Consider the following 15,953-nt stretch of genomic DNA (forward strand, 5'->3'; position numbering starts at 1 on the left):
AAGTTAAAATGAATGAAATTGATCAATCAATAGACCAAAACACATTTTGGAGGCTGTATATAAAAATGTGAAAGACCCAAATCTGAAACACCACTCCAAAATGCCAAAATGTGCAAATCTTACTTTAAAAATCTATATAAAAAAATGAACCAACAGACCTCAACCACGGGAATGCAATCTAAGTCCGACTCTTTTCAACATCTGTATACTGTAAATGATCTTGCAGAAGCTCTGGAGTGGTCCAGCATCCCTGGCCTTACTCTACATGACACTGAATTGAAGTGTCTGCTGTATGCAGATAATCTTCTGCTGCTGTCACCTACAGTGGAGGGGCTTCAGCAGTGCCTCACCCTGCTGGAACAATATTGTCATGACTGGGCACTCTCAGTCAACCTTGATAAAACCAGAGTCATTTTGTTCCAGAAGAAGGTCAGATCTCAGGGAAACTGATTCCAGTTCACTTACAGAGGAGAGGTCCTACAACACAGCTCCACTTACAGTTATCTCTGCGTTGAAATAAGTGCATCTGGAGGATTTAACCTGGCTGTAAAAACATTGGGTGAAAAGGCTCAGAGGGCATTTTATGCCATCAAATTGCGATTCGGCCAAGTAAGATTACCAATTACAATTTGGACAAAATTATAGAATTCTATAATAAAACCAATACTACTATATGGATGTGAAATATGGGGACCCATGACAAATTTTTACCATTGGGATAAAACTTCAATAGAAAAAATGCAACTGGAAAGTACAAAAAAATCATTTTAGGTGTACGTAAAAGCACCTCAAATAGTGCCTGTAGAGCTGATTTAGGTCCATACCCCTTAAGCATTGAAATTCAGAAAAGATTCTTACAATTCTGGCATCACCTCAAACAGTCTGATCCAGAATCTATCAAATATAAAGCCCTCCTCGCCAATTAAACCCCTGCTATATCACACCCTCAGAATATTCTCGCTCTATTAATGAAAGCAAATTTGATATCCACTCCAATTACAAATCTAAATTTATTGTTATAGAAATTGACAAAAACCTAAAACATGATCACGATAAAACTGAATTTGAGCTCCACATCAAACTTCAATGCTATTCGGCCCTAAACAGAACTACCAAATTTGCAAATTACTTATCAGTTAAACAATTTAAAGAAAGAAAGGTTCTGTCTAAATATAGGCTAAGTGACCATGATCTAGAGATAGAGCGAGGAAGACATCACAGGTCCTGGTTACTGAGAGAGCAGAGGATATGCAGACAGTGTGATACAAACCAAATAGAAGATGAGAAACACTTCTTTTGGATAGGAGTTATGGATAGGTGTAGGTTTATGGTTGCTGCGGGACTCCAAATAAACACAACAAACAGTGTATGAATGTAGCATCAAACTGTTCCAAGACTTCAGGATTTTGCTGGTTATTTGGAGGGGGCGTGTCTTGTAGTAGTCTTTCAGTACGCAGACAGACCCCTCTTTGACTGTCCGCTTCTATGGTGAGGTTTCTCTTTCAAGTCAACAACAGTCATGGCGGAGCAACAGGTTGAAGAGAATTTTGCTGAGCAAGTAAGTTAAGGTCAATATTTTTATAGCAACTTACCTAAATAATGACACATCCAGCTTAATGGCACAGACATCTGAAGGTTACTCTATCGCCCCCTTGAGTACTGAGGTTTGTTCCCGCCATGGTAAAGCAAGAACGCACATTACGCCTGTTCAACTGGATGGCGCGTGGCTAAGCTATCACATCTGCATTCATGTACTTGCATAGAGTATGTTTCGGCCTTAAGAGTTTTTAACATGAAGCAGGTCTGCTCAGGCATGTGGTTTAAATTATGGCTTTATTTAGGTTGAAGTGCTTACATTGAACTCCATTTCCTCTGTTTATTATATACTGTATGTATACGGATGTTCCGTGTATTAGTGGTGTTTGCAAATGCAAGCATATTACTATAGGGTTATTCCATGTCAAATCAATGATAATTATTGCTTATGATTTTGGAGCAAAACTACAGGTCAAAAAAATAACCTCAGAAAGGTTTTTAGCATCATTATTTTATATTTACACTGAGATATGTAGATCTATTACTACAATCTGTTGACTTCAGCAACCTTTGTTGCATTATATGCCACTTTCTGTGTTGTTTTTCCAAAGTTGGAGTGTTTATAACTCTAGAAGTATTAAAGATACCTTAATAGGGGGCCTGGGTAGCTCATCGAGTATTGACGGTGACTACCACCCCTGGAGTCACGAGCTCGAATCCAGGGTGTGCTGAGTGACTCCAGCCAGGTCTCCTAAGCAACCAAATTGGCCCTGTTGCTAGGGAGGGTAGAGTCACATGGAGTAACCTCCTCGTGGTCGCTATTAGTGGTTCTCGCTCTCAGTGGGGCGTGTGGTAAGTTGTGCATGGATCACGGAGAGTAGCATGAGCCTCCACATGCTGTAAGTCTCCACGGTGTCATACACAACGAGCCACGTGATAAGATGCGCGGATTGACTATCTCAAAAGCGGAGGCAACTGAGACTTGTCCTCGGCCAACCGGATTGAGGTGAGTAACCGCGCCACCACGAGGACCTAGAAGTAGTGGGAATTGGGCATGCCAAATTGGGGAGAAAAGGGGATAAAAAATACATAAAAAAAGGATATCTTAAGATCCTTTTAGATTCTGGTTCAGAACAAACTTTCTTTTTTCTATCTTCATTTTTAAGATGAAGTTAAAATGAAGTTAGATGGTTAAATCACAGAGAAACAGGGCTCTCAATGTGACGCCATCTGTAAATTGTTCAGTTTTACTCATTTTCAATTGTCAAAAGCCAAATATGTTTTTTTCTCAATTTTTGGACATCACCACTGGCATAGAATGCAATTAAGTCAGCTGATTTTAGTAATAGACCTACCAATCTCTGTGTAAAAATAAAATACTGATACTGCCACCTTTCTAAAGTTATGCATTTTATATTTTGCCTTTCATCACCATTTATATATTTCTTTCACCAGTTTAAAAAATATTATTTCAGGGATCTCTAACTTCTAACTCTAAGTATTACATTTTTGGCATGTTACTGGTTCCATACTATTTGTGCTACAGACATGAATGATTCTCAAATTATGCGGATAGAGAGAGAGGCGACGGTGATGTTTTGTGGAAAGTTCTGGGCAGAATGAGGACTTCAAGGTTTATGTCTCATGATGTCATTAGGGGGTTTCCATAGAGCCCACACAGGTCAGCACAAGTCTGTATGTGTGTGTGGTGGGAGAATCTCCCCCTCTGATTGGAAAAAGTCAGACGTTTAAAATCAGCCCTTTAAGATGATGACATAGCTGTCAGGTATTCACACATCACTCGTTGTATTCCCTTGCTTCATCATTCTTTCCATCTCACTCACCTGATTGACTGAGAGTAGAAAATGAGAAAGGGAGAGAAAATTATGGAGAGACATTTATCTCTCTGGAGAACTTTTCAATTTGTTAATATATTGCTGTGGAATATTATCCACATTTGGTGGAAGTATACAAACTATATGACATATACAGAAAACAATCTGTCCAGAATATTCAGTGGGAAATAAAGGAGGGCGGGACTTGATTTTATGCATCAGGTTTTGATTGGGTGAGACATGTGAGGCTGTGATATTATTGGTTAATAATTTTTTTCCCACCCACTCAGCCTTGGTTATGTCAGCAGAAAACCAAAATGTTTTCAGTCCATGGTCCATTTTGAATTCATGTTGTTTTTAAGGATTATCTGAAAGTGTTTTTTCTGGACTATGTGGATAATTTCTAGGGGGTGTAGCTTATTAATGTACTATATTCTTTTAAGCTTTGCTTTAAATGATAATTACTAAATATGTGCCAAGCACAAGCTCATAATCAGTATGTTGTTGGATCCATACACTACAATAATACAGTTCAAACACACACAGCTCTCTCCGGCATGGTGGATAGGTGATATGTGAAAGAACATTAGGATGAATAAACTATCCCTGCACAAATGAGGGAGAAACGGAAAGAAACAATTCATAAACATTTTGTTTCAGGAGTTACCCAGCATTCCAAATTAAACTCTGAAAGGGTTCCAAGCGAAATGCCAGTCTAAATAATCAAATTTTCAATCTAAATAATTCAGTCTAAATAACCCCTATTTCAATGCTGTTGAAATGAAATAGAGATGTGAAATTAGAAGTGAGTGATGGAAGAAATGGAGAAATGAAGGAGAAAGGGGCTGATGGATGGATAGAGAGGGAGGAGTGAGAGAACAAGAGAGGAGGAGTTTGTGGCCAAGTGCACTGGTAGACATGGCGGTTGCTTTGTGCAGAGATCTTAAAGGTCTCCAGACAGCACCGCTGTGTGTGTGTGTGTGTGTGTGCATGTCAGTGGATGACTTGGTTTCAGTGGTTTGGTTTTTCACTCTTGAGAATGTCCAGACACTGCCTACATGTGTGTGCGTTTGTGTCTGTGCGTGGCGTATTTGGTCTTGAGTTTAGCCAGGTATTTAGGTTTTTCATGTGTTTGTGTCATGCTTTCATGGTTTCTTGAAACTTCTTTTGGCAACCTCTCCTACGGCGAAAGTCCATGTTCTAATGTGGATCACATGTGTTCTGATTTTTGTGTCTCGGGCTGATGAGGTCATAAGCATCTGTGATGATGTCATTGTAAAACAAACCTAATAAGTACAAGACCTCAAGCCCTGAAGCTCTAATTAGGCTGGATAGCGTGTGTGTACCAGGGTTTCCGTTTTGACCGTTAAAATGTCACAATGTCCGACAAATTTCAAAATTGTCTTACAGAGTGTCCTAAGAAAATATTAACACGAAGCACCAGCAGCCCCTTTAGTTGATGCCACAATTGTACAGCATGACGCCATCCCAATGATGACAGCGCTTTGCTGCCATAGAGTTTTAAACATTCCCGACAACTTGCGAAGTCCTAATCCACGAATACAGCGGGTTGTATCCCGCACACTGGCAAAAGCAGCCTGCGTTATTCCCATCTCACATGCCCGCAGTGAGAAGCTACTCACTTTAGAATCACATTAAAACAGTCTTGTGTTGCCGTCTTTTGGAGGAGAAGGACACCGGCATCTCAAGCTGAAGAGAAACGCTGCACACATTCGACTTTACGTCGTCAGCTGTGTAAAATCGAAAGAAAATAGTCATCAAAATAATGAGAAAGAAATTAGCCAAGGTGAAAAATTATATGACATAATAAGCGAACGATTTTTGTTATTTTAATATTTCTTTGTGAATGAAAAGGTATGTGGCAAATGGCAGTTTAGCTTTTTGCTTGGCCCTCTGATTTTGTTTTAAACGTTTATTTTTTTCTTTTTTAATTAGGCGCTAATTACGCAACTGTTTTTTTAAATGGAAAAGCAGCTATAATGAATTAATGTTTATTGTCCATTTGACTTGATTGTGTCATTGGTATATCATATCATGCATAGTCCATCGTGTTACAGCGCAAAATATACACGGAAATTAGATTTTTTCCAATTTGTCCGGTAAACTTTTGTAATTCCCAGACACGTTGGCCGGCACCAAAATTTCTTAGAGGAAACTCTGGTGTGTACGTGTGCGTGTTTATGTCTGTGTGCATGAATATCAAGAAACCTGTCAAGACCATGTCCATTAAGATTTGTGGAATTATTTACAGGACAATTAAACACGTCAAACCTAACACAATTTTACACAATATCACACCTATGTTGCACAATATTAAATACTTGTTTATGAAGCTGTTGTATAAAATATATTGCTTAAATGCTCCAAAAAAATTTCACTCTCATTACCGTAATGTGAAAAAATGGGTGATTCTCATGAAATCGGTCAAGAAAATGTGCTGGTCCAATTTTACTCCAAAATCAAAAGAAACATGTAAGAAATGACATTTTGCATATAGAAGATGAAGCCTACTGTATTTTTATGGCCATTAAGGTTTTTTACATTGTGACATTATTTTTATGACAGTTATGCACATTTTATGCCTCAATTCTCATTACCGAAATGCAGAAAAAAAAAAAAAGAAAAAGAAAAAAAGATGGTTAAAATATTGTTATTACTGCAATGTGAAAAAAATGCTACTTTATTTAAAATGTAATGTATTTATACAGTATTCATTGAAAACAATGGGAATAGTGAAACGCGTTTGGGCGCGTTACGGTAATGAGAATTGGAGAGTAAAATGTGCATAAGTATCCTGAAAATAATGTTACAATGCAAAAAATCATAATGGTCCTAAATGTAGGTGTCATTTTCTTAAAATATATCTATAAAATATAATAATAATAATTATTATTATTACTATTATTATTATTATTTAAATATGATTTCTTGACTGGTTTCATGAGAATCACCTAAATAATTATAACGATTTATTATGTAAATTGTAAAGTATTTATACATCATGGTTGTATTTGTACTCCCTTTAATTCATCATTGTATTACAATATTTTTTACTGTAATACACTAATGTATTATATTAATGACAATCTAATAAGAATCACCATCGAGAATATTTTAAGTACGACATCCACATGCATTGCTGTATTGAGAATTTATCAAATTTGTGTAATTGTCATGAAAATATTGTCTGAATGGCAAAATATTTATGATCATAAAAATAGGCTTTTTTTCTTTATGCAAAAAAAAAAAAATTAAAAAAAATGTTCCTTTTGTTTTTGTGGTGAAATATGACGAAGGCATGTTTTCGAAAGATTCACCTGTGTGCGGTAAGTGCTTGTGTTTGTGTATGAGCACATCGTGCGTGTCTGGAAATTAAATGTCAGGAGAGGATGAGAGATAAAGAAGAAAAAAAGCAAGTGTTGTCGAGCATTGGAGGGAATGTGTTGTACTCTGGGCGCACTTCTAGAAGAGTTTGGGATCGGTGCGTCATTTTCACAAATTTACTTCAGCGCCATTAAACAGCCCCCTGTGGTGACAAAAGGAACTGCAAGTGTGTGAAACCAATTTTTGGTAAAGTCATTCTGTTTTGAAACTTTTTGCTATCCCTGTGTGTGCAAGTGTGTGTGTGTGCGTGTGTGTGTGTGTGTGTGTGTACAGTGTTTTTGCCGTGTATGTCACCACAGCTGCTGGAACAGTTAGCTCGAGCTCCAGAGAGAGTCGTGGGGAGTTTTGGCGAAAGAGGCGGTCGTATTTCAGAGTTGCTGACAATGCAATGTTTTTTATTTTCTCTCTCTCTCTTTCTCTCTCTGTCCCACATTAATGTGGTGAAGTCCTCTCAGACATCCACTTAAATCCCAGAATAGATCAGTTGTCTTTGTACACTTTTCTCTTTCTCTCTCTTTGTTTCTGCTTTTCTCTTCTTGCGCTATGCAAACAGAATATTGTATTTTCGAATTTGGTCTAATACAGAAAGTATGAGGGTTTGTTTTACAGTCCTGGCCTGACCTGAGCTTGCCAGACTGAAAATGTTCATATTTGCAGATGCCAAAAGATGTCCAGTTCAGTTTGCGCAAGAGTCAGCTTATGAGTAACAGACGCTGACATATAGTCTAGATGATTCTTTTACATTTTCAGATATAATTCTGTCTATTATTGCTCAATAATTAATTGTTTGTGACAGATCCTTTACCATCCTGTTAGCATTTCATCAACAAAATACTAAGCTAATGGCTAACACAAAACAAGCAGTATTTGATTGCTAACAACTGTTCATTAAATTTGTTTGTCGTTGTTATTAATTGTTTATTTAGACCATTTTGAACTAGTATAAGTGACTAGTTGAGATTCTTAACCTTTAAATAATTATTTAAATAGAAAGTCCACCATTCACAAAGCTATACAAACCTCCAACCCTTTTCAGGTTGGTTTATTAAATATTTTGGCTGGTTTAATTATGCCTTCAGTTATTAATATGAGTTTATGCATTTTACAATATTTAAACCCATTCGGCAGAATTTGACGTAAAAAGCCATAAAAGCCTGCATCAGCATGTAAAATGCTAAAAAGTCTGCAAATGGGACCTGGGTCTTGACTGGTAATAAGATTCTCATCTTCATTTGTTGTACTTGTATTAGCAGGTTTTGATATTCACATTTACTGCAGTAAGAGTAGTGTTTTTGTGGAATGTTATGGATTTAGAAAAATGTCTTCTGAAGAATAATGGACTAGAAAATGTTGCCAAAAGTTTTGGGGTTAGGGATAAGGTTATATAGTTCTGTAGTAATTATAATTTGCTTGTAAAAAATGTATATGAAGTATTCTATGTCTTTGTTTAGACCGGTAAAAGCAGACAGCGGATCTACAGTAATTTGGTGTGTGGATTAAGCAGAGTCTGGATTTTGGATTCAAATCCAGTGTGTCCAAACACATGTTTATACTGGCATACGATCCAAAGCAACAGCCAAATAGAAATGACTACAGTCATTGTTCCTACAGTAAAACCATAGTGAAATGTCTTTTATAAGTGACATGGCTAGCTCAGTTTGCCACAACCAAAAAGAAAATTAAATCAAGAAGCTCAAGAAACAGTGAATTGAAGCTCCTTGTACAGTTTGCAAAAAATTCCTTATGCAATTTCACGGATCTACTACAGTAACAATATAGTGCAACAGTCTGATTTTGGAAGTAAATATACCACACCAAATATACCATTTTATACTTATAATCCACAACTTAAAATCAATAGTTTTGTATTTTTCTAGCGTTTAAATTACGTCATTCACAATGCTTCATGGGAGTGTAGTTCGTTTCCCTATGAAAGGCATTAAGTTCACAGTCACCTTTGTCATTTGGTCTGATTTTCACATGCCAAATCAGATTCCTTGTAATGTCTAAGGAAAACCTCAATGGGAAAAATACTTCCAGAACCAATACAGCTGAAAAAATTGGGCAGGCAGTGTTGTGCTCTACAGGCCAGTCAGATTAGTGGTCGATAGATATTGGTTTTTCAGTGGTCAATTCTTAAACCATTCCAATTAATATGTTAATAAAAAATGATTAAAAAATATAAGTATTATTGTTTTTTTTTTGTTTGTTTTTTTTTTTTAAATTATTATAAGATCTGGTGTAGGTTTCAAATGCCAAGTCAAGGAAGTAATGGTGTTGCAGCACCATGATTTATCTTGTGATAAAAATGTATAGTAATAAAAGTATATATTTATAACAGATAAGTCATAAAAAATTGAGTGATTTTACAAATTGCATTTCTAAAATGTTCTACTGAAAAAAAAAAAAAAAAACATCTGACAATGCAGAAAACCGTGTTTACATGAGACTTGAAATCATTGGATTATCCACTTTTCTTGTCAAACCGTTAACAGTTATGTGTGCAACATTGGTGCACAATGGATAAGCGAGTAAATACATGAAATCAGGGAAAATGCACTCAAAAATGGATTTTTGCTGCTTGTTCAGTTTACCTAAGTTTACCTAATCCATTTGATTTGGGACTACATTTTTTCTGGTGATAATGTAGCATTGATAAAGCTGTGCAGTGGATTTCTATTTCCCAGCATGCTTTGTATGGGATTGGATAGGGAGAACAAGTGTCAAAATGAAGGGTTATTTATGCTTTTTTGAGTAAGATGAAAATATGAGGAGATTTGTTCATGTTTAATGTTCTGTTATATTGGTCTTTTATGCTTGACTTTTGCTTAGCTTGAGGACGGACTTTCACTTTCGAGTGCTGCTTAGCTCTATAAGCGGTTGCAATTAAATTGACAGTGCAACAGTTTCACTTTCCTTACACTTGCTCACCAGGCATATACTAAAGATTACTCAAATAAATTAAGTTGGACCAACATAAGAACATTAATTGAATAAAACCTTAGTAAATTGAGTTTGATGAGCCTAATGAAGCTAAGTTGCTACTTTAGTACACTGATTTGACCTAATCCAACTAAATTAATGGGCAAACAATCTATTTGTGTCGATCAGTGTGTGCTTAAACGGTTTATGACATTACCCCTAACTGTTTAATGTGTTTACATGACCTCACACGCTGTCGGCAGGTGTAAGAACGTGCATATAAACACGCTCAATGTGTAAAATTGTAGTAGTTGTTGCAGGAAATTGCAGGAAATAATACAAATAGTAATAATTTAAAGGTGCACTTTAAAAAACGTTTAACTCCGATGTTAAAATGAAGACTGCAGTCATATGAGTAACATTATAAAAGCTGTTTTATTCTACATGAGGGTCCGCACATGGGGGCTGCCATGTTAGAATCACATGATCAGCCGAATACTACTCAGTTAATCTCAGTAACCGTCCTGTTATTTGACACTTTCACTCATTGATTAAAGTAATCATGACTGACTGTAAAAACTAAATTTCTGCAATGACATCTGAAACTGAAAACTGTTGATTTTAAATGATGCTGCATCCAAGCCAATAGGTGTCAGTGTAAGTCCAAGATGACACAAAGACAAAAGTTACTGAGTGCACCCCTAAAAATTAACAATTTTGACCACACTCTGTGTCCTAATACATTTTAATTTGTGCTATTTGTTTATTCACTAGCACCAGTGCTAACACCCCCCAAAAAATAAAAAAATAAATAAAAATAAGCGTACAGCCCTGCTGTTATGTAATTTGTCCTTTAGAACTTTGTGTTCGGCTTTTTGAGGCCACTCTACTGTCTCCTCTTTCTTTCTGTGGTCTCATTGCTCTGAGCTCTTGAATTTTCTGTGGGTCGAGCTCTGTAACTCTGTTTTTATTTATGATGCAGATTCTGTATGGTTTGGTCTCACAAGACAAATCTCCACACAGCCTGGAGAGCCTTCTGCACTGCTCTCTCTCTCTCTCTCTCTCTCTCTTTCTCTGCCTTGTATTCCCATGATGATTTAAGTGGCCTCCAATAGATAATGTGTGTGTGTGTGTGTGTGTGTGTGTGTGCTAGTCTCTTCATGTTTGCCTCTAAAACTCATGTCAGTTCCAGACATTCATCTTCCTCTCGGAGTTCACACTCCCTTCACCCACATTTTCTCCGCTTGCTTGTACAAGTATGTTCAGATCGCTGTGTGAAAATTTTTTTTTTTTTTGCGTTTGTGCATGTATAACAAGGGAACAAGAAAAAACATCAAGGGGTCAGAACTCCATTACAGGAATTTTTTTATTGCTCAGAGGTTGCTTTTTCATAGCTCAGGAGACTTAAAGGAGTCCTTGGTTGTGTCTCATTTAAGTACCAACTCTGTCTCAGATGTTTCTCCTAAAATGCCTTTGGAAAAATCAAAATAGTTGGCGTTCATTATAACATAGGTATAAAATTAATGTGGATAGCATAGATGAGATAATTTGGTCTTGGAAGAACTTGATGAGAAATTATTGAGTTCACATTGAAATTTGAACACAGACGTTGGTAATTTGGCAAAACAGAGCACAGTTTGAGACATTGTTGAGAACTCTGGAGTCTTTATCTCAGGAGAAACATTTGAGAACCAAGAGAGTTAATTTGCTTCAAACGTCTCCCATTTGCTCCCTATTAAATCTCATTGCTGTCCTAAAAAAGCAACTGAGATTATAAGGAGATCTTTGTGATTTTTCTTTCATATGGGACTGCAAGTCTTCAGACATGAAGGATTGTGTGTGTGTGTGGGAACGAGAGAGAGAGAAATTCTCTTAAATTATAGTAATAATAGATAAGTAGATTATTGTTTTGCAACGAAGCACATTTTACAAAGTCGAGGACACAAAATAGCCATTTAAAATTGTAAGGGAATGTTTGTCACACACATCTGTTGCGTATGTTTATCCAAATGTGTACAGGTGCTGTTCCATTTGCCCTAATCCAATTGGACAGTTTTGGCATCTGCTCAGTTTCTGAGTCAACTCTTTCTCTCCTCCCAGACTTTGACCCACTTTCACAGTGTGTGTGTGTGTGTGTGTGTGTGTGTGTGTTTCCTGTCCTTTTACAACAGGTGTTTCATCCTTTTTCCATTTCCACTGTATTTGCAATTTTTTTATAATAGCTTTTGAATGAAAGGGTACATCTGTCTTCTGTTTCACTGTGTGTTTTTTGGATGAATTTGTCATCCTATGATGGTGTTATGACTTGCTCATTATTGTTGAGATGTCATGCTTGTGCTGTTTATAAACTCTAAGAACATTTTGAATTTTGAAGATTGCTTTTTATTGTGTTACTATACAGTACATTGCTATTACTCATCTGTTGGAGAGATGAACAGCCTGTATAATTATACAACCACTCCAAACAGATCAGCACTAATGAGAGAACATGGCAAGGAAACAGTTTATAACTTTTGGGTCAGAACCATTAAAGGGGCCATTTTATGGAAAACTGCATTATCCATGCTCTTTTAAAATGAAATAATGGAATTTAACAGAGGACATTTACATATAGAAGTCTTAAAGTGAAAGTAGAACAGACAGGCTGTTTAATTCTAAGGGTCAGAGAAAGGGTGAAAAATCTTGTAAAACTGAACTATGACTTTAAGGGGAAAATGCTACCAATATAGTTATATATTTAGAATATAGAATATAGAATATATTTATAAAATAGAATATAGCTAAAGCTTCTTTAAAAGTGCCAACATTTTGCACAGATTTTTCAGACTTATTTGGTGACAACATTTAAAAAAAACAAAAATTTAAAATATATATATATATATATATATATATATATATATATATTTTTTTTTTTTTTAGTTTTCAAAATCTTGTTTTGCAAAGCACTGATTTGTTTTGACTGCTTTATGTGTGTTCTGATTTGATGGTCTAATTCTGGTTGGTTGCTGTGCAATTTTTCTGGTTGGTCAAGCTGTTATAATATGTAATATGTGATAATATGTAACTAAGGCAGACAAACAGAATCTGTAGAATTTTTTGTGTGCATTTTATTACTTTTTTTTGGCAGAATTCTATGGAATTTATTTAAATCTATATATACAATGAAATTATTAAATGGAGGGACAAGTACTACACTCTTATTGGTATCTGAAAAAAAAAAAAAAGAGAAAAGTTAGCCAAAATATCTATTAAACAAAAATACACAAGGGGCAGGGATGTGTATAACTTCATGAATGATGGCCATTAGAATTCTGCAGAAATTTGCATAGCTTGGATATTGAAATGGCCTGGAAATGTGACTATCTTCTGGTGCACTTTCTGATGATCACAGCCTGATCTCATTAGCATTACATGACTGTGTCAACATTTTTGCAAAATGAAATTGCATGACTTATTACATATTTCGCTGCAGTTTCCTAGTGAAATGTCCAGCGGGGGGCGCCAAAAGCAAGTGAAATGGCGTTGTAATCAGACAAGGTTTTTAAGGTGAATATTAGATGGATGTATTAATGAGTGAAATGTACCTCTCTAAACTAAAACTTTAACCTAAACCTAACTAGGGCTGGGCGATATATCGAATATTGATGATATAATCGCAATGATTTGACTGACGATATAAAATTAAGCAATATCATGAATATCGTAATGATTTTAATGTGCTTTTTATTTGGCATTAAGTTTAATAAAACGCGCATCAGTAGACTAATTTCACTATCCTGCTGGGCAGCAAAATACATCAAAATAACACTAAAATGGCAATATGGTCATATGTGATTATTTACATTTACATTTATTCATTTGGCAGACGCTTTTATCCAAAGCGACTTATAAAATTGTAATATATCAAATTGCAGTGGGCTGCGATAAAAGACAGATAAACATGGTCTGTGTGCCCTTAAGAATGAATGGGTAATGCGCTGTTCTGTGCATGCGTGGGACTCTTTAAGAGCAGAAAGAGCAAATAGGAAATAAATATATTACTTTTAAATAAAACAAATCTAATCCTCAAAATAATAACCATAATTCAGTATTATAATAATAAACTTGACTGGGTCCCACAGTAATAATTTAGTATCATGCAATATTCAACCGGATTTTCAAAAAGTAAGTGGAGTCATTTTTGCACACCTTGTTCATTTAAATAAAACAAACGTTTTAATAAAAATATATGGCGACTCCAGCCAGGTCTCCTGAGCAACCAAATTGGCCCAGTTGCTTGGGAGGGTAGAGTCACATGGGGTAACCACATCGTGGTCGCTATAATGTGGTTCGTTCTCGGTGGGGCGCATGGTGAGTTGAGCGTGGATGCCGCGGTGGATGGCGTGAAGCCTCCACACGCACTATGTCTCCGTGGCAACGTGCTCAACAAGCCATGTGATAAGATGCACGGGTTGACGGTCTCAAATGCGGAGGCAACTGGGATTCGTCCTCTGCCACTCGGATTGAGGCGAGTCACTTCGCGACCACGAGGACTTAAAAGCGCACTGGGAATTGGGCATTCCAAATTGGGAGAAAAAGTGAAAAATAATAATAAAATATATATATATATAATATATATGAAGGTAAATAATGCTTTTTTATTAAGCTACTATATATCATTGTATATAAAATATAAATATAAAAGTGCATATCAATGACAAATTTAGTGTAAAACTGAAGGGAAACAGGCCTTTTCTATTTTTAAATAATTTTTATTTAATGCCTTTAAAATATTGAATCTGCATGGCTACAATGGCTGTTTTCATGAAATTATGGTTCCTCTGATTAAAAAAAATATATCATAATCACTTTTGAGCAGTTTCGGAGCAAATACATAATTATTGAGATATATATAGAATATTGTCAACAGGCTGAAAAATACTGAGATATAATTTTTGAAGCCATATCTCCCAGCCCTAAACCTAACCGATAGTGTCCTAAAAGTTAAATGAGAGGTGAAGAAAACAGACATCCTTAATATTAACCTATGCCTAAACCTAACTGTTAGTGTCATAAACGCAAATGAGAGGTAAACAAAACAGACATCATATCCTAAATCAATACCATAACATAACGGATAGTGTGGAAAAAGCGAAAATTCTAATGTTCTGAAGCAACCACGTCATTTTGTGCCGCTTTCTATGACACTTTCGTCTCACGTGTTTCGCTTGCGTGTTTTGCTGGGCTCCAGCCTCTGTCATCCAATCGGGTGAGCTACCGCGAAAGGGAATCACATTGGAATACGTTTGTAAATGTAGTTGTGTCTGTAATACAAGCGATAAAATGTATCGTTTTTAAAATGATGCTTAAAAGTTTTCTGATATTATAACATAGCAGTGTGTGAGTAATAGTGTGAATAAAAGTGTTTATAAAGTTATAATCAGCCGTTGCAGTCATAATTTGTGTGAATGTGAATAAAACTCGCAGTTGTTGTAGTGCCTCTAGTGTCCATTTCACCAGGAAACTGCAGTGAAACGTTGAACGGGGCACGTAAAAGTCAGTTTGCAAAAATGTTGTTATAGAGACAAAACATGCTATGAGACTAGGTTGAATTTTGCCCAGATCAACAATAAAAAGGCAAAAGATTGTGCAAAATATAAATAAAATAAATCATGATTTGATTTAGATTTTTTTTAATGATTGTGCTATGTTATTCTCAGTAGTTCTGACTGTTCATTTCTTTGTTTTCAGGGTGATATCCAGCAGCTGATGATTGTAGCCGACCACAGAGCTGCTTTTGACTACTGTGAGCACTACAGCCCTGACTGTGAGGTTCCTGCTCCAGAACAGCCCCAGAACCAAGACCCAAACACTGATGAATATGTAGGTATTTCAAAAAGTGTCCCAAATATGAACATTCTGTCATCATTTACTTATATTGTTCAAATCAGCACGACTTTGTTACTTCCGTGGAACAAAAGGAGATGTTAGGCAGAATGTTTTCCTCAGCCACTATTCACTTTTATTGCATCAGTGTTCGTGTCAACAAAGAAAGAAAGTCATACGGTTTGGATTGACATGAGGTTGAGTAAATGAAGACAGAATTTTCATTTCTGAGTGAACAGTCCGTTTAACACCAATTCTCCAGCAGACAGCACAGATGAGTTCTCTGTAGATTGAGGGGCGACTTTCTCGTCTCCTTTGGTGTAACCATTACAGAGCTTAGCTCTAATGAAGTGAAGAACATCATGTCAGGTGTTTGGACAGCTCCAGACT

The 15,953-nt window shown here is 36.2% G+C and overlaps 1 protein-coding gene across 2 annotated transcripts in view; it reads left to right on the forward strand.

Moving 5' to 3' along the window:
• LOC127428460 (collagen alpha-1(V) chain-like) overlaps nucleotides 1-15,953 on the forward strand; it is a 143,601-nt gene that overhangs the window by 60,633 nt on the left and 67,015 nt on the right. For both annotated transcript variants that reach the window (XM_051676845.1, XM_051676846.1), the window contains exon 5: nucleotides 15,429-15,560. In XM_051676845.1, the coding sequence (XP_051532805.1) occupies nucleotides 15,429-15,560 (132 nt within the window). The remainder of the gene's footprint in view (nucleotides 1-15,428; nucleotides 15,561-15,953) is intronic.

This window comes from Myxocyprinus asiaticus, chromosome 38 (assembly GCF_019703515.2).
Source record: "Myxocyprinus asiaticus isolate MX2 ecotype Aquarium Trade chromosome 38, UBuf_Myxa_2, whole genome shotgun sequence".
In the NCBI taxonomy this organism is placed as follows: domain Eukaryota; kingdom Metazoa; phylum Chordata; class Actinopteri; order Cypriniformes; family Catostomidae; genus Myxocyprinus; species Myxocyprinus asiaticus.